We start from the raw sequence: 26252 nt of genomic DNA on the forward strand, positions 1-26252 counted from the left end.
ACCCAAATGACCTTTCTTTGGTTTTTTTTTTCTACCTTTGAACTTGGGACCCTTGATTTTAAAAACAGACTTTTTCCATATGGGGAAAGAGGCAGTTCTTAGCCTGAAAGGGTAACAAATAAACCAGCCTGAGAGTATATCAGAGCTGGGTGTAGTCGAGATTGAGCTGATGTCATCTGATTTTTCAAAAGCAGCTAGTGATTTTGAGTGCTCAGCTTGTCACCGTAATGGGACATGTCTTTCAAAAAGCTCTGAGCATTCATCCTGTGAAGATAGCCCCCTTTTTAAGGAGCTTTAAGTTAAGGGATCTAAAATGGAGCCACCCAAAATCACAGTCCATTTTGGAAATTTTGAACGAGGGTTTCTTGCCTCCGGTTGTGTGGAGTCATGGCCTGATTACCTTTTCTTGAAGACGTTCAATAAGAGCTGCTAAATTAGCTTCACGGTTTTCTTTGATCTGTTCCATTTTCAGTATCAGCTTTTCCTCTGCCATTTTGCTGAAGTTATTGTTCTCTTCCAAAGCCTTCTGAAGGACTTCTCGCTCATGTTCTCTCTTTTCTGCCAGATGTTTCAGCACCTGGGCCTCCTGGGACTGGGGAAAAAAAAGACACATCCTGCTGAGACAATAGTCTACAGATATTCAGAAGACAGTAGATAAGGCAGCCTGAAAAATAAATAAAACTAATAAGTTAGTCTTTGATTAGAAAGGAGAAGTGCACTGAGTCTGGATTTTTGTGAGATCTGCCATTTTGTTTTTTTCTTGAAACGGTTGATAAAACTAAGGTAAGACAAATATATACTGTAGTATGTAAAAAATAAATAAATGTATTAATATTGACAGCATGTCCAGATTTTGACATTCTGAGGCCCTAAACTATGTCAAGTGTAAGAGGACCCATACCATAAAAATGATTTTCTTATTTTCACAGAAAGGACATTGAATATATAAACACAAAGCATTATGTTGTTACAGGGGAAAAAAAAGAGGATGATATAACCTCTCTTGTTTCCCTGTACAATATAGATGCCATGAATAAGAGAAATTCTTTTACTATGAATACATGAAAAAAGTTTGATTAATTTTGTTAGGAAAATATAAAGTTTATCTAGACTATATATCAAATATAATTATGAATTTTTGGTATGAAACAAGGAATTGTTGGGTTTTTTCTTTTGCCATACTATAAAATACAAAAGCTTCAGAGGGGTAGCTGAGTTAGTCTGTAACTGGAAAAAACTTAAAAAACAACAAATAGTCTTGCAGCACCTTAAAGACTAACAAACCAGCTACATGTTTTGTTAGTCTCTAAGGTGCTGCAAGACTATAAAAATATAGTGAAGGTTCCCAAAAGATAGAGGGAACCCAACACAACTTTATCCTCCTCAAAATTCACTTGGCCCAAATTCATAAAACAATCACTTGCAGTCTCAATCATGAGAATCATTGATAGCGCATGAAGCAGAAAATGGCATGCACACAAAAATACACAGTTGTAAATATGTACTGATCAAAAGAAGAAATAACACATTAATACTTAAGAAAATAAAGAAAAACAGGAGCGAAGACACTATAATACTGAGCGTGCTTGATTGTAAACAAAAGGAGGTCTTTTGGCCATTGCCAGCCAAGGAGGGTGTTATACATGATGTCACTGCTAGGATGAGTCCCTTATGAATATGAGCTTGGTAGGATTGCCTCACACCACTCAGTCTCTGACCTCACATTTTTCTGGATTTTATTGGTAATGAGTATCTATTTATTTAAGTAAGGAAGACATTAGCAAAAATTTTCCAGGAGCCAGTGGCCAACAAAATGTGGTCTTAGGATACTGATAGCAGACTTACTCCTGGAAATGCTAATTTTACAAGTGTAATTATTGCGGGGGAAGGTGTTTAGCCCTGGCCTCTCTCCTGTTAGTAATGAGCAATTAGGCCTTGTCTTCACTCCACGGAAGAGTGACATTGCTGCAATTGATCTTCTGGAGTTCAATTTAGTGAGTCTAGTTAAGACTCGCTAAATTGAACTCAGAGGGCACCCCTGCCGGTGACTGTTACTCCTATTCTTGCAAGGAGTAAGGGAAGCTGACGGGAGGATTGGCTCCCATTGGCTTCCCACTGGCTTAAAGTAAGCTGCCTCTAGCTACATATCATACATCACTGGAGCTGCATACCTTAAGCCGAACTTCCGGGTCTAGTGTAGACCTGGCCTTAGTGAAGGGCAAGGGAATTTGTGTAGCCAGATGTGTATATTTTTGTCATATTTGAGCAAAAATGTTTGTATTTAGAGACTTAGAAACTATCTGCTTTTTCCTATATCTCTTTTATTTATCAACCAATTTTGATAAACTTTGAAATGGAGTCACTTGAAATGGAGTTCTCTCTCTCTCTCTCTCTCTTTATTTTTAGAGGCCCCCATATTGCAAGTTGCTGAGCTGTCAGTTAGTGCTGTATTAAGGCATGAGCTAAGTTGCAAAGATCTGAAGGGGTGTTAGGAAAACTCTCTAGGCTCTCCCCACATCTGCTGTAAGCAAGGCTTATTTCAGTAACTCAGGTATGAGAGCATTGAATGTATGTGAGGAATTCAAATAAGGAAACATCTGATGGAGAATATTTGAGAATTCTGGATTATTAAGGTTATCATGAGACACTGTCTATACAGGCAGTCCCCGGATTACGTACAAGATAGGGACTATAGGTTTGTTCTTAAGTTGAATTTGTATGTAAGTCGGAACTGGCTCCAGATTCAGCCGCTGCTGCTGAAACTGACCAGGGGCTGACTACAGGAAGCTGGAGGCAGAATTGCTCTGCCCCCAGCTTCCTGGAATGAGCCACTGATCAGTTTCAACAGCGGCTGAATCTCGAGCCTGGGACAGAACAGCTGGGCTGCCAGGTAGGTCCCTGCAGGACCAACCCGGCAGCACCCCAGCTGCTCTACCCCAGGGTCCACAACAAAAGCCTGGTCTGCTGGGGGGGGCGCACTAGCTGCGCCCCCCCCCAGCAGACCAGGGACACGGGGAGTAAAGCCGCAGCGGCGGCGGGGTGCCGCGCCTCTGAGGTTTTGCCAAAGCAAAGCCTCAGAGACGCGGGACCTCTCCGCCTCCCTGGCTTTGCTCCGGGTGTCCCTGGTCTGCTGGAGATGGTCCCCAGCAGACCAGGGACACCCGGAGCAAAGCTGGGGAGGAGGCGCGGGAACCCGCCGCCGCTGCGGCTTTGCTCCCGGTGTCCCTGGTCTGCTGGGGACCGTCTCCAGCAGACCAGGGACACCGGGAGCAAAGCTGCAGTGGCGGCGGAGTCCCGCACCTCTGAGACTTTGCCAGAGCAAAGCCTCAGAGGCGCGGGACTCCTCTGCCTCCCCGGCTTTGCTCCCGGTGTCCTTGGTCTGCTGGAGATGGTCCCCAGCAGACCAGGGACACCCGGAGCAGCTTTTCTCCCCCCGGAGGTCGAGGTGGCGGGACCGCTGCGCTCTGGGCAGTCCCGCTGCCTGCGAGCTCCGGGGCGAGAAAGCCCTGTTCGTAAGTGCGGATCCAACATAAGTCAGATCCGTGTAAGTCAGGGACTGCCTGTACTCACCTTAAATATTTCAGTGGCAAGAGATACAGTCTTTTAAGCATGAGCACTTTATTTCAAAGTTATAGGGGATTTCAAGTCTAAAAATATGTAATTTTATCACTAGGTTTTGTATACTAGAACTATGAATTGTTTTGTTTTCCTCAAGCTATCTTTAAAAGTGTGTGTTTTAAATGGCTGCATATTGGCTTTAAAGTTCAGATTCCCTTAAGATGAATGTAGGAAGTTCAGATCTGATTTGGCTTCATTTTGTTTCTGTAAACATGAAGATGTTTTTTTTTTTCCCATACAAAAGGCTTAAGATCATTTTTTTTAATCGAAAGCTTAAAGAAAGTGAAATCCATAAGAAATCTTCAATGCATGCAATCTGCACCCTGTATCCCATTCCTCTTATTTATAGGATCAATTCCCAGACACATGAGCTTTGCTAGTTGTTTAGCATTACATTTGAAGTTTGAGCTTTGCTATTTGTTTAACACAGTTTGTTTAAAACAAAATAAAACCACTATACTTCTGATGCATGCCAACAAAGTTACAATGTTGAGACCATTCCGGGAGCTACTCAAGTCCAAAGTAAACATATTTATGGGGAATATTTGGAATAATCAACACTGTGGACTGTTCTATCAAATGAATCAGAGGAAGGAAGAATGGAGTAAAGGAATTAAATGTGGTAGAGGTCAGGTATGTGGAGATTTCAGTGAAAGTTATCCCTGTTTTCTGTAAAACACAGTAGAATCATGGAGTTTAAGGCCAGAAAAGACAACCAGATCATTTAGTTTGGCCTTGAAATATATCAAAGGCCAACAACACCAAATAGTACCCACATGCTAAGTCCAACAATGAAATTAGACGAAAATACTATAGCCCACATTTTAGGGGCTAAATTGAGTTTCCACCAATAAATGCAATTGCAGTAATAAATGCTCTTTCCTTTAACCCTCCTTGTAGTCACTGAAGTGAATGAACTGAAATTTTCTCACATGAGAGAGAGTGCTGTAATAAGTAGAGCCCTGTGTGGGTACAAAAATTGGTACCCTCATCCGCACCTGCAAAAATGATCTGTGGATATCCAACTCTATATCCTAAGGTATCTGCAGATGTGAAGTGGATATCTGCAAATTTGCAGGGTTCTAGATACAAAATTTGTATCCGCATCTGTATCTGTGTTATGCAAAGGAGGAAATAATACTTCCTTATTCGCTGTCTCCACATCATTCATGATTGTATAGATCTCTATCATAGCTCTGTCGTTCTTCCAATCTGACTATATATATATATATATATATATAATTAAATGGGGTGACCAGAACTGTTCTCAGTATTCAAAGTATGGGTGTACCATAGATTTATATAGTGGCATTATTTTTTCTGTCTTATTATTTATCCCTTCCTAATTGTTGCTAACATTGTTACCTTTTTTGACTTACAACATTTTGTCTTATATATCTGCTTACAAATGTGTAAGGCACCCTAGCACAGATCCTTTAGCTTATACTGATATTCAAGTATGCTGAAAAAGAGGCCAATGCAACAAAATTGTTTGACCCCACTTTTTTTTTTTTTAGTGGATGTTGTGAAAAGCAACTGTGATCCCAGTTTTCAAACAATGCTTTAATAGGAGTTCCAAATATCACATATGGATGCTTAGATAGACATGTAGACAACTAAATACCCATTTTAAATGTCAAAGTGCCTGTAGACTTTCCAAATGCAGGCTGTGGAGGTGTCTTTTTAAGACATTTCCAGTTGAAAATTGGATTCTGCTGTGTGCATATACAACCCTCATACCTTCTCGGTGTGGTGTAATGTGCCATTTAGTGGTACATTACACCATTTACAGAGAGAATGAATGAGTGTGCTCTGCAGCCTTAGGATGCATCTACACAGCAGGGCTAAAGTCAAATTAAGCTACCCAATTTCAGCTATATCAATTGCGTAGCTGAAGTCAAAATAGCTTAACTCAACTTTTGGCACCGCCTACACAGCAGGATGTCGAAGAAGGAGAGTCTTCAACTTCCCTAGCTCCTCGTGAAATGAAGGTTACCATGAGTCAGAGTAAGAAGTCCTTCAGCTCAACATTATTTTGAAATAAAGGCTTGCAGTGTAGACATGCACTATAACATCAGTTATTCCAAAATAATTCTGCTGTGTAGACATGCCCTTGGAGAATCAGCTGGCGTTTACTCAAGTGGTAGAGGCTCATGAGTTCCATCTGTTGGCGTTACACATATACAAGGCTGTTTTGTTTTCCTAGATTTATCTACTTTCCCTTGACAAGTACATCCAAAAATGCATTAAATCAGTTCTACATAAAGAAAGACAAAAGGATTTCTGAAATAGCAGGAAGTGAGTTGGCAGAGCAATTCCTTTTAAAGTTGAAATTTGCACTTGACTGCACACCCTATTAATTTTAAGAATATATTGGGGGAAAGTTCCCATTATGAAAGGTTCACTTGGATGCTGCAAAATTAATCCAGTTGCTGGATTTTTTTTAATTAACATGTTCAGCTGGAATTGCATTAACTTTTGGTGTATCTCAGGGTATTGTATATTGAAGAGATGATGATAATGAAAATAGATTTAAGACAGGATAAAGGTCTCCTCCTGCAATGTAAATACCAAAGACTAAGCATTTATAGAAAAAACAACACTGAGATTAAGTCATGACACTTTCAGGGAAAATGAATTTAATTGTTTCTTGCTTTTATGCATCAAAGTGAGGAATGGACTAGAACTAGACATTATGCCAACATACACAACATTGGTGTCTTCATAGATCTTTACCAGTACATCTGATTCCTCGCACGGGACACAGTCTGCCTTATTAGGTGCACTGCAGTAGTGTCTAGCTGCCCCATCTGTAATTGAGATCCCACTGTGCTAAACACTGTACAAATACATAGTGAGAGACAGATCCTGTCCTGAGAAATTATTTCTTGTATATCTGATAGAATTTGTCTGCTAGTCTGTTTGTTCAAGATCTTCTCCTAAATGATAAGCGCAAATGTGGTATACAGGTTCCTCTTATCATAATTTAAAGTGGGTTTGGTTGAGCTAGGAAAATGGGATTTGCCTGGAATGGGATTGCTGCTCAGAAAACCATACAGAAAAGGAACAGAATAACCAGCTAGGAGAAATAGGCTGGCTGGGGGTGCACCCTCCCTATCCAGGACTGTTCCAGCTCTACATCTCCCACCCCTAGGTGCTCTTTAGGGAGAGTGCAGGGGAGGGGAGCTGAAGCTCCCTCCCCTCTAATCTGTATGGGGACATTGCTGTCTGTTCCCCTTCATTAGGGAGCAAGGGGAAAGAGCACAGTTTGCTTCATTACTCACTATGGCTGGGGAATGCAGGAGGCAGAGGAATCTGGACATATCCCAGCCAGGGGACATGCACCCCTCCTCTGGCTGTGCCTGCTGGAGCTGCAGTGAGCATGAAGAGGTGCTGCTCACCTGGCCCCAAGCTGCTGCGGTGAGAGAGGGCTGTTCCTCTCTCCCTGGTGCAGGCTGCATACTGAATCCCTCAGCCCCACCCCAGAGCAATGATTTAAATGAAGCAAGTACATTTTCATTGTATTTTCTAAAAAAAACCCCAAATTAATTGAGCTAAGGACCTGAGCAAAGCCAGAGAAACCGTCTACTAATCTGCATAGGTAAAATGCACAAAAAGTGAGAAGGGAAACAAGTGCGCTGTAATGAAGTGACTGGTCAGACATTAGATCAGCAGAAGACCTAGGAATGGAATCCATGGATGAAATCTGCTCTGCTGAAGTCAAAGGCAAAATTACCATAACTACATGGCCCTCTTTTTGTCTTTGGTTTCCTGAGGCCCAGTCCTGTGTCCCTCCCATTAGCATGTTCCATTTTTGGCATCTCTGGTTTCTAATTTGTATTCCCTGTTGAGCCAGTAATGCTAAACTTTGTCATGGTTTTGCAGGGTGGAGAAGCTTCAAAGGTGCCCTTTTAAGACCATCACATGAAGCTTTCTGGACAGTTTTGCATACACAAATATAATTTTGTGTGTCAAAGACATTTGCATGGAGCTTATGTGTGCTCATAGGCTTTGTGCATGTCAGGTCTACAATCGGCTTCCCTACATTCAATGAATACATGCATACAGGGGTGGCAGGTTTGCATGACTTGTGGTGGTGTCCAGAGCTGGTTTAAGTTTCTCTCCCCCTGCCATATGCCTTGTACACTGATGTGAAGAGAAGGGCTGTGGGATTCGTAGTGCAGGAGAGAGCTGAGGATAGGGGCGTGAGAGAATGAGGGCTGTGGCTGGGGTGTGTGCCCTGGGGTGAGGGATTTGGCGTTTGAGAGGAGATTCAGGTTAGGGTTAGAGCAGAGGGTTGGTGTATGGGTGGGTGAGGGTTCTGATGGGCTGAGAGGTTTGGCATGTGGGAGGGACTCAGGGCTAGGGCAGAGGTGTGGGGCTCAGGCTGAGGGGCTTTAGGTGTGGGAGGAGGCTCAGGACTGGGCCCTTGGTGGGACATGGGCTTTGGGGTGGGGCTAAGGATGAGGAGTTTGGGGTGCCAGGCTCCCTTGGGGCTGGGGCTAAAGGAGGACTCACTCCAGCCCTCTGCTCACTAGCACCAGTGAGCTGGGGGAGCCCTCCCTTCAAGCTGGCCAGGCCTGCTGATGTGGGGAGAGGGCTAAAGAGGGCAATTGCCCAGAGACCTGAGTTATTTAAAGGGGCCTAGGGTCCAGGTCACTGCTGCAGTAGCTCTGCCTGCTCTGGGGAAAAGCATCTCTTGATTCAAAGACACTTTTGATATGCCTCATGCAGGTTCTGGGTGACTGAGACAGCAGAGTATCAAATACTGCTGTCTCAGCACCCCCCAGAACCTGCACAGGCATATCAAAAGTGTCTTTGAGTAAAGACATGCTGCCGCTTTTCCCCAGAGCAGGTTAGGGCATGGTGGTGCAGCTGCAGCTACTCCAGGCAGGTGAGGGGTGCTTGGGCCTTCTTTGGGTGGGGAGGCTTGTGACCCCTGCTGAGGGAGGGGATGAGGAGTGACAGCCAGCCACTGCCCAGAGTGCAAGGATGCTGTGGGGGAGGTATGTGGGGCAGTGGTTGGTGCTGGAGGAGAGTCCTGGTCCCAAACATTGGTGGAGCCATGCCCCATTGCTCTGAATTTTGGAGGAGCATGGGCACCATGGGAACATATAACTCACTGACTATGCATGCATAAGATTTGTGTTCCCAAGGCTGCACAGTCACAAAGATAGGCCATGTGCTGAAAATCTGGCCCTGTAAGTTGTGAACTGACTGACTCACAATGAGGCTTGTTTCATCTTCAGCTATAAAACCGTCACACAATTCAAAGTTCTTGAACCTCACCAACACACCTCAGGCTAACCTCTGAGAGCACGGGTCAGTTTCCAGGCCCATTCAATCCTTTCCTTTCTGCCAAAAGATAGTGGTAGAGGCAGAACAATTAATGATGATAGCAGGGGACCCCCTGCCACCCAGACCACAGTGCTTTGCCCCCAACCCTCATCCACACTGTACAACTTGGTGCTCCCACCTCCTCAGTAAGAGCCATCTGGAGTGCACTGTGCAGTGCTCTAGCGGCGACTTAAAGGGCCAGGAGTCAGCAGTGGTGGCTGGTAGCCCCATGTCCTTTTGAATCACCCGGCCCGGGGCAAATTGCCCTTGTGCCTCCCCTGCCTTTCTCCCATCAGTGGGCCAGACTGATAGCACATAGTTTTTTGGGAAACACTTTGAGACAACTAACACATTTCAACATTTAATCATCAATTGAACCAACAACCCAAAGACACCATCCCTCATTTATTAAGTCTTTGTGCCATAATATTCTATTTTCAGTATTTATTACGTCTTTCTGAGTGAGTGTGTGTCTAATCGCTCCAATTTTGATTCATCCTGATAATTAAATGCCATCCATCTGTCCCACTTAATTGGCTGGCTCCTATTACCATTGAAATAATAAAGTATCTGAAGCTGGTCCAAAACATTTCTTTTTAAAGCAAACTCAATGCCCTTGGTATATTAATGTAAAATATGAGTTAGCAATTTGACAACTGTGTCCCTTTCATGAAGCATTTTAGGGATTAGAAAAAATGCATAGACCTTCCATTAACATTAATGAGTGTTATGTACACATGTGGGGCATGAGAATAGACTTGCTAGTATATATGAGTTTTGAAAGTGCAATTACATTTTTTATGAGTTTTCTACTGGATTCTGTGTAAGGATCTACACTACAATTTATTTCAAAATAACACCCCTTATTCCTTAGTTATTTAGGGTATGTCTACACTAGCCCCCCAGTTTGAACTAGGGAGGCTAATGTAGGCATTCGAAGTTGCAAATGAAGCCTGGGATTTAAATATTCTGGGCTTTATTTGCATGCTCCCGTCCGGGTGCCATTTTTAAATCCCCTTAGTCAGAACTAACTGTCCGCGGCTACACGGGGCAGTCAAATGTTAACTCGAACTAAGTCCTTAGTTCGAGTTAACTGTTATACCTCATTCCACTAAAGACTTAGTTCGAGTTAATGTTTGACTGCCGCGTGTAGCCGCGGGCAGTTAGTTCGGACTAAGGGGATTTAAAAATGGCGCCCAGACGGAAGGATGCAAATAAAGCCCGGGATATTTAAATCCCGGGCTTCATTTGCAACTTCGAATGCCTATATTAGCCTCCCTAGTTTGAACTGGGGGGCTAGTGTAGACATACCTTTAGGGAGTTATTTTGAATTTAGTTATTTTGAAATAATTTCTTAGTGTAGACATTCCCTAACCGTCACAAATATTTGTGTGGTATATGAGCTAATTGTTCTAGACTGGAACTGATAATATACAGCTAATCATGATCTTTACTACCTCTGAGACCCTTTCATTTCATGTTTGATTATTCCTATTTTAGAACCTTGTAGGGAATAATTTTGGAATTAACTGGATCCATATATCTACTTTTTCATTTGATGTGCTTTAAGGGAAAAAAATATTTTGCCATTATATTTGGTTTAACTTACTTCTTCCTCTAATACCATATTATGGAAGAAAATTAAGGAGCCTAAGTAAATGGTAAATAGTTTTATTCCATAGCTAATAGCATTATTCCATAGCTCTTGGAATTAACTTAAGCCAGAAGAGCAATTTCACACCAGGTAAAGGGAATTTGATATAGTCTGAAGGTGAGATTTTCAAGAGGTCCATTTTTCACTTGAAATGCATAGGAGTTGGGTGGATGGTTCTCCCCTCTAATGTACACAGATTTGAATCTGTAATTAAATATTTGGGTTTTTTTAAGTCTAAATACCAATTTAACCCTTATAGCAGTCAATGAGATTTTGCAGTACATAAGAGTTATTTACAAGCATCTTGGGGTATGCCTACATTACAGTGTTTTGTTGGAAAAACAACCATTTTTCCACGAAACCTGAGTTACATCCACACTGCAATTGCATGGTTCCGAAAGTAAATTGAAACAACAGAAGGGTTTTTCCGGCATTGGTAATCCTCTTTCTACAAGGGAAGAAGCCTTTTTCCAAAAGAGCCCTTTCAGAAAATGGTGTGTGTGGATGGGGAAGAAGGAGTTCTTTCGAAAGAAGAGGAAAGAGGAAAAAGCACAGGTGCCCTGGTGGCTACTCCGTCCATAGTAATCACAGCTTAAATGCGAGATAACATCCACACTGAATGGATGCTATCTTTCGAAAAAGCAGATCGCTTTTTTGATGTGCTTTTGTGTGTTAATGCTCTCTTTCGGAAGAAGTTTTTTCAGAAGATCTCTTCTGAAAAAAGATACTTCCGAAAGAAACCTGCGGTCTAGACATAGCCTAAGGTGAAGAGCTAATGTAATTACTGCAGTCAGTGGCAACTCTTTTCTTAGCAGAATGGCATTGCCTAAGAAGCCCTTTGGGTGGGACAATTATAATATGAAAAGAAATGTCCTAAGGAGTCATGGAATTTGATACATTCAAATGCTATAAGACACAATTGTGCTCGGTATTAGCTGATTTCCCTTTGAGATGCAAGGAGAGGATTTTTCAGTAAGGATGCTCCTTCTCTTCAGTTTGGATGTTTATGTATGTGCAGAAGGGTGTGTTTGTCTTTCTAGGGCACACGCTGTTTTAGTATATATGGGGCAACACTGTCAGCATTGTCATCAAAATAGCATAGAGACAATGGCCTTATAGGTTGCTTCTGATCTCTCATGGCCACTCGACCTATTCTGAATAAAAGACCTCTGTTGGACCCACTTCCCACAACTCTTGCAATAGAAATTCTGTTTTAAGACTCCCATTTTCCATCTTGTTTGATTCCTTTTACAAGCCAAGGTGTCAGTGTTTTTGGTGATGGTGAGCTGAGGGTCCTAAAAACATCCTCTTTCTGAGCACACCACATGTTGTTTGGGAGAATTTTCATGGAAAATATGCTTTTTGGGGCCTAATTTGTAGTGGGCTTGGGATCAGCATGTGAGTGAGACTACAATGAAGTGATACATGAAATATAACAAAAAGAAAAATGACTTTAATCTCTTCTCTAGCAGCCCCTTCTTCCAGAGCTAACTCAGATGGCTGTAAGTCAGATTTTTATATCCCAAGCTGCATCCTGTAAGTAATATGCCTCTTCTAACAGGCAGACCTCTACCATCCTTATTCTTTATGCTTTTTTTGGTGACAAACTGCTATCTGAGGCACACACAGAGTTCCTGTCAATGGACTTTATTTACAGCAGATGGGAGAAAGAGTAAACCAGAACATGCTGTAACTTATACAGGAGTACCATTAGTGGGAGCTGTTACTCATTCCAATACACTTCCAGGCTCATTCTACCCTTCATTTTATATTGTCTCCAAACAAACACAGCTGCCACGCAGAGCAGCCAAAGGACAGTGAAACTGTTGAAGCAAAACAAAACAGGAAGGAAAACTAGCTAGATGGGGGAGAGAAGTGACAAATACTGACATGGTCAGTGTGCTCTCTGTTCCCTTACAATTTTTTAGAAAGGCCAGTAGGGAGAGAAAAAGGAAAGTGGGGGAAACACATGTTTCCTCTTACTCCTTGGAATTTTCTAGGAAAGGGAGTATCCCAGGCCCCAGTGTTGCACCCACAATTATCTGTCTGGGAATATTATCATTATCTCTCTTTGTGGATACAGAACAAATCTTTATTTTCCAAGCTCTTGGCATCCAAATTGTTTATCTGACTCCCCTGAATGCTATTTCACACATTCAAGAGATAGCCCCCCCTTCTGCATTTGTTTAGTCACAAATTATAATGTTTAGCACGAATCTCACAGGACGAATATTAATAATGAATAGTCACGCTGCCAGGCTTCATGTTGTGCCAGTCACAATAAACTGGTAGCTAGAGACCTGAGCTCAGGAATAACCTTGGGATTCCTGCTTCTCAATTCATGTATTCCTAGATTTTCAAGCTACAAAAGACCTTTATGGTGATCTAGGGTTGACCTCCTGTATAACACAAATGTCTGAATTTCACCAGTGATTGCTATATCAAGACCATAGCTCAGGATTCCCAAACTTTTTGCTGGCACAACCCCATTTTAATGAAGTATTTCTTGTCCGGGCCCCAAACAACATGAAAGATGCTATTTGGAAGAGCAAAATGGCATTCTCCATTTCAGTGTGACCTCACATGCACCATCTGTGTGAGGTCAAGGCGGGGAAAGGAGTCCGTCCCATGCTGTCGAAAAGTGGTTCTAAACTAAGGTTAGCAACTAGAAGTGACATCGTTTGTTTGTTAAAGGGTATAAAAAGATTGTTTTGTAAAGGTTCAGTACTAACACCTGCATGGCCAGTTGGAGCCAGCCAACAGGAGTTTAAGCACCACTCTGTCTAGCCCTTTTGTGAGTACTCTGATCAAATGCTTATGAATGTTTATAGCTATGTGGGGGTAATAAGTGCCTATTATTTAGGCTTTTTAGGCATGTTTAGAACAATTTAATAAATATTATTTGGCCTTTGGATTTAAGGACTTTGTGGTTGAATTAATGTCTTGCAATATCCTGTATTAATGAATTAATAATTCCAACCACATCTTACCTTGATTTGAAGACTTATTGTGGCAAAGAATCCACCAAATCCCTAGGTAAGTTGCTCTAACTATTAATTACCCTCATTGTTAAAAAGTCTTAAGGGTAGCCGTGTTAGTGTATAACTTGAAAAAAGCCTAAAAAACGAGTGGTCCTGTAGCACTTTCTCATTGTAAAAGACGTGCCCTTTATTTCTAGTCTCAGTCTGTCTACAGTCAGCTTCCAGCCATTGCACTTTGTGTTGTATTACTGGTTGTCTTTGAGTTACTGTTTGTGAAAGGGGACTACTTTTCCATTGCATGCAAGCACATCTAGAAGTGGCACATCAACACAACAAGTTTGCAGCTTCAAAGTTGCAAAGTATTACAGAGAATTCATTAGCTGTTGGTGTGAGGAGTAAGTGTCTGTGTGGAAGGACAGAGGCATGACCTTCTAGATATGAGGAATGCAATAATTCATGCAGAATTCTGGTGTCTGTCATAGGGATGTTAAATTTAGATGAATTAACTTATTGAATAGTTGATGTTGATTAGCCTATAAGGGCATCTGTGCCTTTGAACTGTAGTAAGAGTTCAGCGAGGCTCTTGTTTCGAAAGCAGAAGCCCCACAGGGAGTGTGGGACCAGCAGGGGATTCCTGCTGGCCCTGCACTCCCTGCGGCACTGCAGCCTTTGAGCCCCAGCAGGGCTCTTGTACATTTCAAAAGGAAGCTCCACGCTCCCTGCAGGGCTTCTGCTTATACGTTTCAAAAGCAGAATCGCAGCAGAAGTGACGTGAGTGGAAACCGCTTCAGTCCCCGCTCGTGCCATTTCCCACTGTGCCTCTACCCCCTGTGGAGATGGTGCTGCAGGGAACCGGCTTTTAAGCCAGCTCCCCCCAGCACTGGCTGGTGCTCCACCCTGGATGCCTCTCTCTGATAGAGGCAGCAAGGGGGGAAAGCGACTAGTCACATCACTATTCAACTATCCGATAAGCATAAGCTTACTGGATAGTCGACTAGTTGCTTACATCCCTAGTGTGTCATACGCCCCACTTCCCTTCTGTTTGCTGTTTCCTCTACAGTGCTTCCCAGTCTCCTTCCCCTATGACAGCACTGCTGACTGAGCTAATAAGCCTTACTCAGCTGGGTGAAATTAACTTCTGCAACCCCTCCTAAGAGAGTAGAAAGTTTGAAAGTTGAGGCTGATAGAAGGAGAACAAAAAAATTCTCAAGGGGAAAATCTCCAGTGTTGGCAAGGAAACATACTTCATGGAGTGGGCTGCTACTTGCCTTCATTGCCCACTTCCATTGGCCAATCAGATTCCCCAAACTACTCATATGAGAGGTGGAGTGCCTTGCATTGGCTCTAGCACAGAAAAAGAGCAATAGTCTCTAGATTCTATTTGCCTCCTCCCTTGAGGTTTGTGTTTTTTGCAGCATGTCTAATTAGGGTTCCCATATTTGAACTTTCAAAAAAGAGGACACTCCACGGAGGGAGCGTATCAATATCTATCAACTCATGTTTTATGAATGTGTTACATAGTATAACAGTATATCGTGGTCTAGATGGTACTGGGTCCTGCCATGAGTGCAGGGGACTGGACTCGATGACCTCTCGAGGTCCCTTCAGTTCTAGTGTTCCATAGTATAGTTATATAGTATAACACATTAATACAACGTGAGTTGGTAGATACTGATACAGATACATGCCCTCTCTTTTTTGTCCTCTTTTTTGAATGTCCTCTTTTTTGAAAGTTCAAATATGGTATCTCTATCTAATATGGCTTTGCATGTCTTTGCGGTATGCAGTGGTACAGGAAAGAGGTGTCTCTTTCTCTAGTGCTACTGCCAAAGAAGAGGAGATAAAATATCTTCTACTAATGAATGAAGCCTCATGAAAGATGGCCTCAAAGGAGGCATGTTCTCCAATCTCATAGGCAGATGGTGAGTACTGCAGTGGTGTTAGCAGACAGAGGGGCAAAACAAGGAAAACTAGCCACTCCACACAACAGGGGTAAACACTGGGTGGGGGCTTATCTTTAAACATTAATAATAATAGTGGAATTAAAAAGACACATTGGCTTTATTCTGAAATTGACAGCTCGAATGTCAGAAAATATGACTGTTATTTTGCCTTCACTCTAGTGTTATGCATTAGGGACTAGTGCAATTAATTTTCATCCAAATACAAAGCCATTAAGAGGATTTAATTACATATGATTTCTCTATTCTAATCCAAAGACTAGTAGAAATCCCTTTAGAGTCTTATTTTCATGCTGCTTAATGGTGATCACAATGTATAATTCAACTTAGGGCTTTTCAAACATAGAAATCTGGTGTGATAGTTGAATATTCCCAGACCAATGGGTATAAATTGTTACACCATGTTAGAGTTTTCCATACTGTTGAAAATAAACTTTAGCTTCTAACAGTGATAATGAGTTCTCATTTCTTATCTGGAAAGGGTGACGAGATCTTTCTGATTACCTATTTGGGGAGGAAAACACAGCATTTATATACCCACCCCCATTAAAATAATGGGATAATAATGGATTACAGTAAGAAAGAGCCTGTATAGGGGCTGGAGAAGTCTATTACTATCTTTCTTGGCAATAACTGAGATAAGAAATTCTTCAAACAACTGTACATGTTTATTATAATTTGTATTCTGCTAGGGGTAACAGGAGAGGAGAAATGGGAGATGAAAAGAAAAAAAATAATAAAGAGATGAGTATGAAGTGATAAAAAAGAGTGATAATTAAAAAGCTAAGAAACCAAGAGCACAAATAAGGAATCACTGAAATGTAGGCATCACTGCAGACTTTTTCATATGATTGCTAATCAAATTAACACAGTCCACTCTAACTCCTAATTGGTGTGAAACCAATTAATGACATTTGCTCAAGGCAATCAGTTAGTTGTACTTGATTTTATTTAAAACATGATCTAGAATGATTATGCCTGGCTATTAAAGTGGATGGGTAGAAAAAGGATGATGCTCATCCTGTGAATCTCCTAGTGTCCCAAACAGTGAATGCTATGTGGAGATCATCATTCCAAATGAACATATTTGTAGGGAAAAAGGAGCCATCCATGCTGGCAACTCTGCTGCCAATTTCCAATCTAATATATTATTAGGTTTCATATTGGAAAAAATACACACACTGATCATTAAAATAGCTTGGCCACTAAGGTTTAGATTTCACAGTAAAATATGTACAAATTATCAAGTATTAATTGTTGCTGTTTCATCCCCAGGTCTGTCTCTATATGCCAGCAGTGTTCTAAATGGATTAAAATAAGGTTAGATCCTCAGCTGGAGTAAATCCACATGGTCCCATTGAGTTTAACGGGGCTGATTCTCCTCACATTCCATTGGATGAGAGTTATTCCATTATTCCTGATTTAAACTAGTGTAACTGAATGGAGAAAGAGGCCATTTTATTTCATTCTGTAAGGAAACAGTCTAGAACAGGGGTGGGCAATAACAGGTCCCTTTGCCCCCCCCCCTTCCCACTAGGCACCCATGCTCCTGGCAGGGCGGGAAGAGGCTTCCCACGCTCCCCCACCCCCAGGCCAATCAGGGTCTGGGGGCAAGGGAGCGTGCAAAACCTCCTCTCGGCCTGTAAGGAGCACGTAGCACTTTGAAGTGCCACGTTCCTCGCAGGGCTGTGGCAGGGCAAAGGAAGCTTCGCACAGCTCCCCCACCCGTATGCCCTGATTGGTGCCATGTGCTCTTCACAGGGTTGGGAGGAGGCTTTGTGTGCTCCCCCCGTCTCCAGGTCAATAAAGGCCTGGGAGCGTGGGAGCTGCGCGAAGCTTGCTTTGCCTTGCCCCCACCCTGCATGAGTGTACGGCACTTTAAAGTGCTGTGTGCTCCTCACAGGGCAGGGTGGAGGGTGGAGGAAACTTCCCCTTCTGCCCCCAGGCCAATTAAGGTTTGGGGGTGGGGGAGCGTGTGATATCTCCTCCTGCCCTGCGAGGAGTGCGTAGCACTTTGAAGTGCCACGTGTCCTCACAGGGTGGGAGGAAGTTTCGCATGCTACCCTGCCCCCAGACGCTAACTGGCCTGGGGCGGGGGAGCGGCAGGGCCTCCATGGGCCGGATCAATGCATGTGGTGGGCTGGATCTGGCCCGTGGAGGCCCTTTTGCCCACCCCTGGTCTAGAAGCTGCTGTATGTGGTTCCAAGCTATAGCATGAGTCTCTTAATTTCTTTGCTTATTTTATTCTACCTTTTGACAAAAATCTAGAAACAGTGCTCTTATTTATAACACATGATAAGATCAAAGAGCCAGACTAAAGGATCAAAGACTGCTGAGCTTGTTTTACTTTTAGGCACCTTTGGTCAGCTTTTTTGAGTAGCCACTTTCACATTTCACTGGTGAGCGGGTGCAATTAGTGCCCGCTTAAGTAGCCTGAAAGGATCACCTCGAGATAACATAGATCATTTGGAGTCACAGAGATTAGATGCTCTTTTTTCACTCACCTTCTGTGTGGCAGAAGGAAAGGGGGAGTGGCCAGGACTGTCTCCAGTCTTCCCCTGCATTCTCAGTCTCTTGTGACCATTGTTGCTTGTCATAATTTAGAACAGCCCTCAGAATGCTCTAACAGTGTAAGTCTTGTTAGTCCTCTACAAAGCAGCCTTAAGTGCCAGAGATATGCACAGATAAGCTTTAATGACCTTTGCAGCCCATTCCCTGACTTGTGTACTTTAGCTAGAGCTGAGAAATAAATTGTCTATTTATCCTGTTTTAATGGGGCTTAAAATATACATAGCAAATGTAGTTTAACTTTGTAGAATAGCGTCAGAAGGGTAGCCGAGTTAGTCTGTAACAGGAAAAACTTAAACAACAAATAGACTAGTAACACCTTAAAGACTAACAAAACATGTGGATAGTATCATGAGCTTCCATGGGCACAGCCCATTTCTTCAGATGACAGGAGTATTAGAAGTCCAGATCCAAGAATAAATAATAGCTAAGTCTGTTCCTAAAAATGTTTGATAAGGGAAACTTCTTTGGCCCATCAATCAGGATGGAAGCCAGAGAGCTCGTCTGCTTGCTCCAAATACCCTGCATTTATCTCTTTTTATTGCTAGAAGGTTGACATCTTTGAAGAATATACACAATTAACAACCATGGAAGCCTGAAATGCTGAATAAGGTCATAAAGGGAAACTTCTTTATTCCACAAAGAGGTGCGATGGGGCATCTGCCCTGACCCTACAAGGGTTAAAACCAGTTTAGGGAGCCTGTGTGGTAGGTAGCCACAGGTGAGGCTGCGGATAATTAAAGGCCAGGTGGGGCTGTATAAATAAGGGCTGTAGAGTAGGAAGGACCTAGCTTCCATGGAAGTTAGAGGCTTACTGAGACAGAGCAGTGCTGGGGGAATGGCAGGCAGGCAGGCAGGGTTGGGGAGCTCTGGCCTAACACGGCTTCTAGGCTGCAGGGCCTGAGGGTACTAGAGCTGCAGGGAGACAGCCAGGATAGAAGAAGGCAGCAGATCTACACCTCTGCCAATGATGGGTGCCCATTTCAGACACTAAGATTCCTATCCACAGTTACTTTAGCTATATAATACATACTTCCTGCCCATTAAAGCTGATTGAATTTGGGTGGTTGTGGGGTTTTTTGGCTAAAAAAGCAGAAAGAAAAAATAAACAGTTTGTTTCATTCAACACTTTTCATTTTTTCACATTTCTGATGAAGAACCTTCTTGCAATGAATGCACTTGTCAGCCATAAATATCAGTGGAAAGAATACCAGTATTTCCATTGACATGTATGGCTCACTGAGGGTATGTCTACACTACAAAGTTAATTCGAACTAACAGCCGTTTAATAGGGGCTACACATACAAACCGCTAGTTCAAATGTAAATCGAATTAGCGAAGTGCTTAATTTCAACTAGGTAAACCTCATTCTATGAGGAGTAACGCCTAGTTCGAATTAAGTAGTTCGAATTAAGGGCTGTGTAGCCCCTTAATTCGAACTAGTTGGAGGCTAACCCTTCCCAGGTTGCCCTGGTGGCCACTCTGGGCCAAACCAGGGAAACTCTTCTGCCCCCCTCCCGGCCCTGGAGCCTTTAAAGAGGCACGATCTGGCTACAGTGCTTGTGCCAGTTGCAAGCCTGCCAGCACCCAGCCAGCAGACCCTGCACCTGACACGGCATGAGCCAGCCACCCGCTGCCACCCAGCCCTCCGTCTCTTCCCAGGACCAGGCTGGCGGCTCCCAGGAGCCTGCCCGGGGCCGCAAGAGGTGGGCGCCCGCCTGGTCTAGTCCGGAGATCGTGGACCTCATCGAGGTTTGGGGGGAGACCTCCAATGTCCACGACCTCCGCACTAGCCACAGGAATGTGGCCGGCTAGCGCAGGATAGCTGCCAGCCTGGCCACCAAAGGAGCAGGTTTGCATGAAAATCAAGTTGGTCCAGTGAGAACCCCGACCCTGAGCCTAGAACATAAGAACATAAGAATGGCTGTACTGGGTCAGACCAAAGGTCCATCTAGCCCAGTAGCCTGTCTGCTGACAGCGGCCAGCACCAGGTACCCCGGAGGGGATGGACCAAAGACAATGACCGAATGATTTGTCTCATGCCATCCATCTCCAGCCTTCCACAAACAGAGGCCAGGGACACCGTTCCTACCCCCTGGCTAATAGCATTCCATGGACCCAACCTCCATGACTTTATTTAACTTCTCTTTAAACTCTGTTATAGTTCTAGTCTTCACAGCCTCCTGTGGCAAGGAGTTCCACAGGTTGACTTTGTGCTGTGTGAAGAAGAACTTTCGCTTATTAGTTTTAAACCTGCTGCCCATTAATTTCATTTGATGTCCTCTATTCCTTATATTATGGCGACTAATGAAGAACTTTTCTTTATTCATCCTCTCCACACCACTCATGTTTTTATATACCTCTATCATATACCCCCTCAGTCTCCTCTTTTCCAAGCTGAAAAGTCCCAGACTCTTTAGCCTCTCTTCATATGGGACCTGTTCCAAACCCCTAATCATTTTAGTTGCCCTTTTCTGAACCCTTTTCAAGGCCAAAATATCTTTTTTGAGGTGAGGAGACCACATCTGTACACAGTACTGAAGATATGGCGTATCATAGTTATATACTAACCCTCCTCCTCCTTCCCCTGGCTTCCCCCTTCCAGCTCCCTCCTCCCAGGTTTCCCTCTCCCCTCTCCCACCCTCTCTCTTCGCCTCTCCCTCCTCCTTTTCCCAGTTTCCCTATAGGTTAATCCCCCCCCCCCAGTTTTGTTAAATAAAGAGAGTTTCTATTTTTGAACACACGTGTCCTTTATTTTGTACATCAGGAAGGGGGGCCTAGGGAGGAGTAAGTGGAAGGAGGTGAGGTAGGAATGGGGCACGAGCCCCAATGGGGAGGACTGGGGTGGCTCTGCGGGCTCCTCGGGGTGGAAGCTTTCCTGCAGGGCCTCCTGGATCCTGACAACCCCCCGATTGACCCTCCCCCCGGATGGCAGCCTGTGACAAGTGCAGCCGGGATGATGGCTGAGTGCTGTGATGGGCCGAGTGCGGGCACTCAGGGCACTCCAAGACAGGACTGCTTTGCTGTACCTCATCGAGTTAGACAAGCAAGCGGGGAACCCTGAGAACTGTCTGTCCAGGGTGGGGGTCGGGTCCCTTTAAGCACAGCCCTCGGCTAGCCTGAGGCAGCAGCTCCACACTCTAAGTCCTAACCTGATGCCCTGCCGGCACTGGTTCTGGCCAGTCTTAACTTTGGTTCAGGGTCCACTCAATGTGGACATGCTATTTCGAATTAGCAAAACGCTAATTCAAATTAGTTTTTAGGTCTAGATGCACTAATTCGAATTAGCTTATTTCGAATTAACTAATTCGAATTAAGTTAGTTCGAATTAGTGCCGTAGTGTAGACATACCCCGAGAGGTGTGTCATTCTGATGTGTGACTTTTCATCAGAAACTATAGGAAACTTTACTGCAATTGCATAAGGCAAGGCACAACAACTAATTTCTTCTAAAAAGTAAAGATACCTTTCTCCTTTCCTCAGCAGCTTCCAGCTTTTTCTGGATCTCCTCACGGGACAATTCTTTCTTCTTGGGAGAGGCTAAAGTCCGTGGTGCTTCTGAGACAGGAGATGGTGGCTTTAAGATCAGTTCAAAAGCCTGGCCAGAGGCACGTTTGTTGATTTGTTTAACTTCCATATCTAGGAAACAAAATTAGAAATGCTAAACCTACCATTGGAGGAGAAAATAGCATACTCTGGCGATGTAAAGGAAACTGCTGAGAATGTGCTGAAAATGGCTCTTCTGAGAGGTACATTTCCTTTTGTTAGTTGCAGTGCAAGTATAAATTAATCTTATAAAGATAAATATGTATGGCATTTTGGAACTAGAAAGGTGTGTGTGTGTGTGTATGTGTGACAGTGGAGATTAGTATGGACAAATACATGTATAACGTTGGGTGTGAAAAATTCTTTAATTTGCCTTTGACACTTTTAATAATAATAAACCTACTTTTGTAAACCTAATCTGTCTTTCTAAAGTTAAATTAAAAAGCAGTTGTTTGACCAAAAATAATCTGCATGTGGCCATGGTCATGTGAAATTAATTGGTGATTGCAGCCCAGTGATGAACAAGTGTCCATACTTGAGAGAATTCACTGTCAATGTGGCACCAAATTGCTGCTTATCTCAGCAATTAAACTAAGTATTGAATTGGAATGTAGATGGAACTGGAGTTATTCATGCATCTGAGGCTGAGATGTCATGATCAGATCACTTGGGGAAGTTTGCATAGACTGTTTCCTGCTGTACCTGTCCTATGGATGGATAAAGAATTTGTTTCTAAGGCTATCAATCCAGCAGCTTTGAGTAGAGATTAAACTAATTTTTTAAAAATGTTCTTCCAAAATTGCCTCCTTTTTATGCTGGTGAGGGCCAGGCATAGCTCTTGACCCCCCAGGGAATTAGTGATGCTCCACTGTTTTTGTTGCTGAAGCAGGTGCTAAGACTGCTATCCAGCCTCCCATGCAGCTCAGAGATGCAATTCCTCAAGTAGTTCAATTGTTTACCATTATGACCCCCATGTATCCACTCGCAAACAAAAATCCCCAGATATAATCAATTTAACAATATGGTTTCCCAAGCTTGGGTGACAGAATTCCAAGTTTACTAATAATTTAAGATTTCCCTCATTGATGCCTACTAGGGAAAGCACATTTTCTTTTTCGCTCTTTTTTTTTTTTTTAAGAAATGAATCAGCTGTGAATATTTGCAATTTCCTGGATGGGTAGCATTTCTTGAGGTACTAAATACACCATACATCATTATAAAATAGCTGGCTTTTTAAAATGAGATTTTGAAGTAATGTTTTTAGAATCTAAGGGTCACCATGATGCGGAATAGGCAATTGGTAGGAACTAACAACCAGAAACAGCAAGGCTATGTCTAAACTACATCCGTCTTTTGAAAGAGGTATGTAAATTAGACAGATTGAAATTGCAAATGAAGCTGGGATTTGAATTTCCTGTGCTTCATTTGCATAATGGCAGTCGCGCGGTCTTTCGAAAAAGGTATTTTGAAAGTGAAACCACTGTCTAGACGTAGTTCTTTTTTGGGGGTAGAACCCCTTTTTTGAAAGATCCTGTACTCCTGTACTCAAAATGAGGAGTACCATGTCTAGACAGCGGTTTCTGTTTTGAAGTACCTTTTTCGAAAGAACATGTGGCCACCATTATGCAAATAAAGCATGGGAAATTCAAATCCTGGCTTCATTTGCAATTTTGATCTGTCTAATTTACATCTCTCTTTCGAAAGAGGGATGTAGTTTAGACATGCCCCAAGTGAATTGTTAAATCAGCAAAGCATTGATTAAATAATATCAAACTGTGAGGGTGAAATGAGTCATATCCCAGCACTGCCAAATATTTTAACAAGCAGGATTACTTCCAGTGAAGGTTACTCACCATCATATGTATAGATGTTCAGGTTGCGAGGTTCAGGGTAAAAACAGGAGCAGATCAGAGACAGCATGGACAGCTCCTTCATCTTTTCCTTATAGGCTGAAATAAAAGATCAAATTAGCTTATATCAGTTTCCCAAATTTCTTATTGTGAGTTTTTAATGTAGATTTTAATTAGAGTAGTTAGCTGTATATCTGATAGAACAGCCTGAAAGATTTCTCTGGAATGTTTGCCTTGTACCATTCCTTCTGAATATGGAAATGTCTTAACAGTATGGGAATGTTGGGCACCCAGTACTGCACAGAGTGCTTCTGACCTCCATGTCTCCTACAACATAGTCTTAACTTTGGATCCTGTGCCCTCTGGAGATCTCTGACTTTTATGAGCTGATGATGGTTGGCCAGCAATGTATTTTAATCCTGGAATAGTGTCCTAATTCAGTGTCCCTCTGGAGCCAGAGGCAAGTGACACTCATGCAAACTTTACTGTTCCTCCAAATGTAACTCTCATCAAGATCTCTGAATTATGTTTCATAGATGGCTACAAGCGTTGTCTGATTCAAATACAAATGTCATCCAAATATTTATAATTAAACAAGAAATATGGATAAATTCATAACAAAATTCTCAGCAAAACTCTTTAGTATTCAAAACCAAAAAGGTTTTAACCACCTGCCCTATTGGGTTCACATCCAGTTCTAGTGTAAACCAATCTATATACCACATTCATATTAATTACCATTATTTATAATTTGTATTCTGGTAGGGCCCACAGACCCCAGTCAGGGTTGGAGGCCACTGGGACTAATAATAACAATATCTAGGTGTAATATAGTGTTTTTCAGCCATACTTCTAAAACAGTTTACCAAATAGGTAAATATTATCCACAATTTATGAATGAGACACAGACAAAGGTAAGTTGCTTGTTCAAGATTGCCAAGCAGGCCTGAACAAAGTCAGGAATGGAACCGACATCTTCTGAATACTAGTCAAGTGCCATAGCCACTTGTCCTTGCTGTACAAATGAATACTGTAAGACAGGATAGGAAGCAAATGCTGAGCGTCTGGGTTTGAAAATTTGCCTCCCACCCTCTCTTACAGTACGCAGAGTACTTGTGCACATTTTGTACCTTCAAAACCCCCCATTTGCATAGGGAAGTGCCTCTCAGAATGAGAAACTGTCTGTCGCAGATAGAGGCAAGTACAAGTTAGTCTCTGGGACATAAAAATATGCTCTGAATATGAACTATTACTGATATTATAACTGTCACATCAAATCAAATTCAGCCTGGATGTCACTGTATCAAATCAATAAAGCTATGCCAGTGGTGACTTTAAGACATTAAGTTTAAAATAATTAATAGAAATCCATAGTTATATAAAACTGCCTTTCAGTCTGTCATCTGAATGTTGCTTGCTCCTTTTTATATTTGGTAATCAAAAAGGGCCAACTGCAAGGAGTTTGATCATTTCCTGTGGCGGGTTGAGGGCCCTCAACTCTCATTAAAGGCCATGAAATTCAGGATGCAAAAGCTCAGCAGTTTTCAGGGCAAGGGTCTCAAATCAGCATTCAGTAGAGTACTGCTTAGAAGAAACTAATAGATCTTGATCACGGGACACCAATCAATCTGCCGAGAGCACACATGACCTACTGTAGGCCTCATTTTAATCCATATTGATCAACAAATACCCCAGCACAAAGTTCCACCAAGAGATCTTGCTGTCTGCATACTGAGGTTGGCAAGTCTTTGTGGTTTTGTTTACAGATGGTGAAAACATTCAGTTACATACAAAAACGGTAATGATGAGAACAATATTGACTAGGATGCAGTGAAGGAGTTTGGAGCACAGGTGGCATTATCTAGGATCCTTCCTGTCAAAGGTAGGGGCCCAGGCAGAGACAGGAGCATCCTGGAGGTGAATGCCTGGCTGCGACAATGGTGTCGCCAGGAGAGCTTTGGCTTCCTCGACCACAGGATGCTATTCCAGGAAGGACTGCTAAGTAGGAATGGCGTTCACCTTACAAGGAAGGGGAAGACTGTATTTGGATACAGAATGGCTAACCTAGTGAGGAGGGCTTTAAACTAGGTTCGACTGGGACAGGTGACCAAAGCCCACGCGTAAGTAAAGAACATTGAGAGTGGGGAAATGGGAAACATGGGGACTTGGTCGGAAATGGGAGGGAGTGTGGACTATAATAGCAGAGAGAAAGGAGGGACAAGGCAGAATTGGGAGGCAAGATCAAATCAGTATCTTAGATGCCTATTTACAAATTCAAGACAAATGGGTAATAAACAGGAAGAACTGGAAGTGCTAATAAACGAATACAACTATGACATCGTTGGCATCACAAAGATTTGGTGGGATAATACGCATGATGGAATATCAGTATAGAAGGGTACAGCTTACTCAGGAAGGACAGGCGGGGGAAAAAAGGGAGGAGGTGTTGCCTTATATATTAAAAATGTACACACTTGGACTGAGGTTGAGATGGACGTAGGAGACAGATGAGTTGAGAGTCTTTGGGTTTGGCTAAAAGGGGTAAAAACAAGGGTGATGTCATGCTAACGGTCTACTACAGGCCACCTACCCAGGCAGAAGAGGTGGATGAGGCTTTTTTTAAACAACTAACAAAATCATCCAAAATGCAGGATTTGGTGGTGATGGGGGACTTCAACTATGCAGATATATGTTGGGAAACTAACACAGTGGGCCAATAAGTTCTTGGACTGCACTGA

The 26252-nt window shown here is 42.8% G+C and overlaps 1 protein-coding gene across 1 annotated transcript in view; it reads right to left on the reverse strand.

Moving 5' to 3' along the window:
- Positions 1-26252, reverse strand: part of STMN2 (stathmin 2) — a 67527-nt gene that overhangs the window by 7652 nt on the left and 33623 nt on the right. The window contains exons 2-4 of the mRNA XM_006131558.5: positions 23518-23613; positions 21585-21757; positions 401-592 (exon numbers count right to left, since the gene is read on the reverse strand). Of these exons, the coding sequence (XP_006131620.2) occupies positions 401-592; positions 21585-21757; positions 23518-23613 (461 nt within the window). The remainder of the gene's footprint in view (positions 1-400; positions 593-21584; positions 21758-23517; positions 23614-26252) is intronic.

This window comes from Pelodiscus sinensis, chromosome 2, assembly GCF_052426305.1.
Source record: "Pelodiscus sinensis isolate ZL-2025 chromosome 2, ASM5242630v1, whole genome shotgun sequence".
NCBI lineage: Eukaryota > Metazoa > Chordata > Testudines > Trionychidae > Pelodiscus > Pelodiscus sinensis.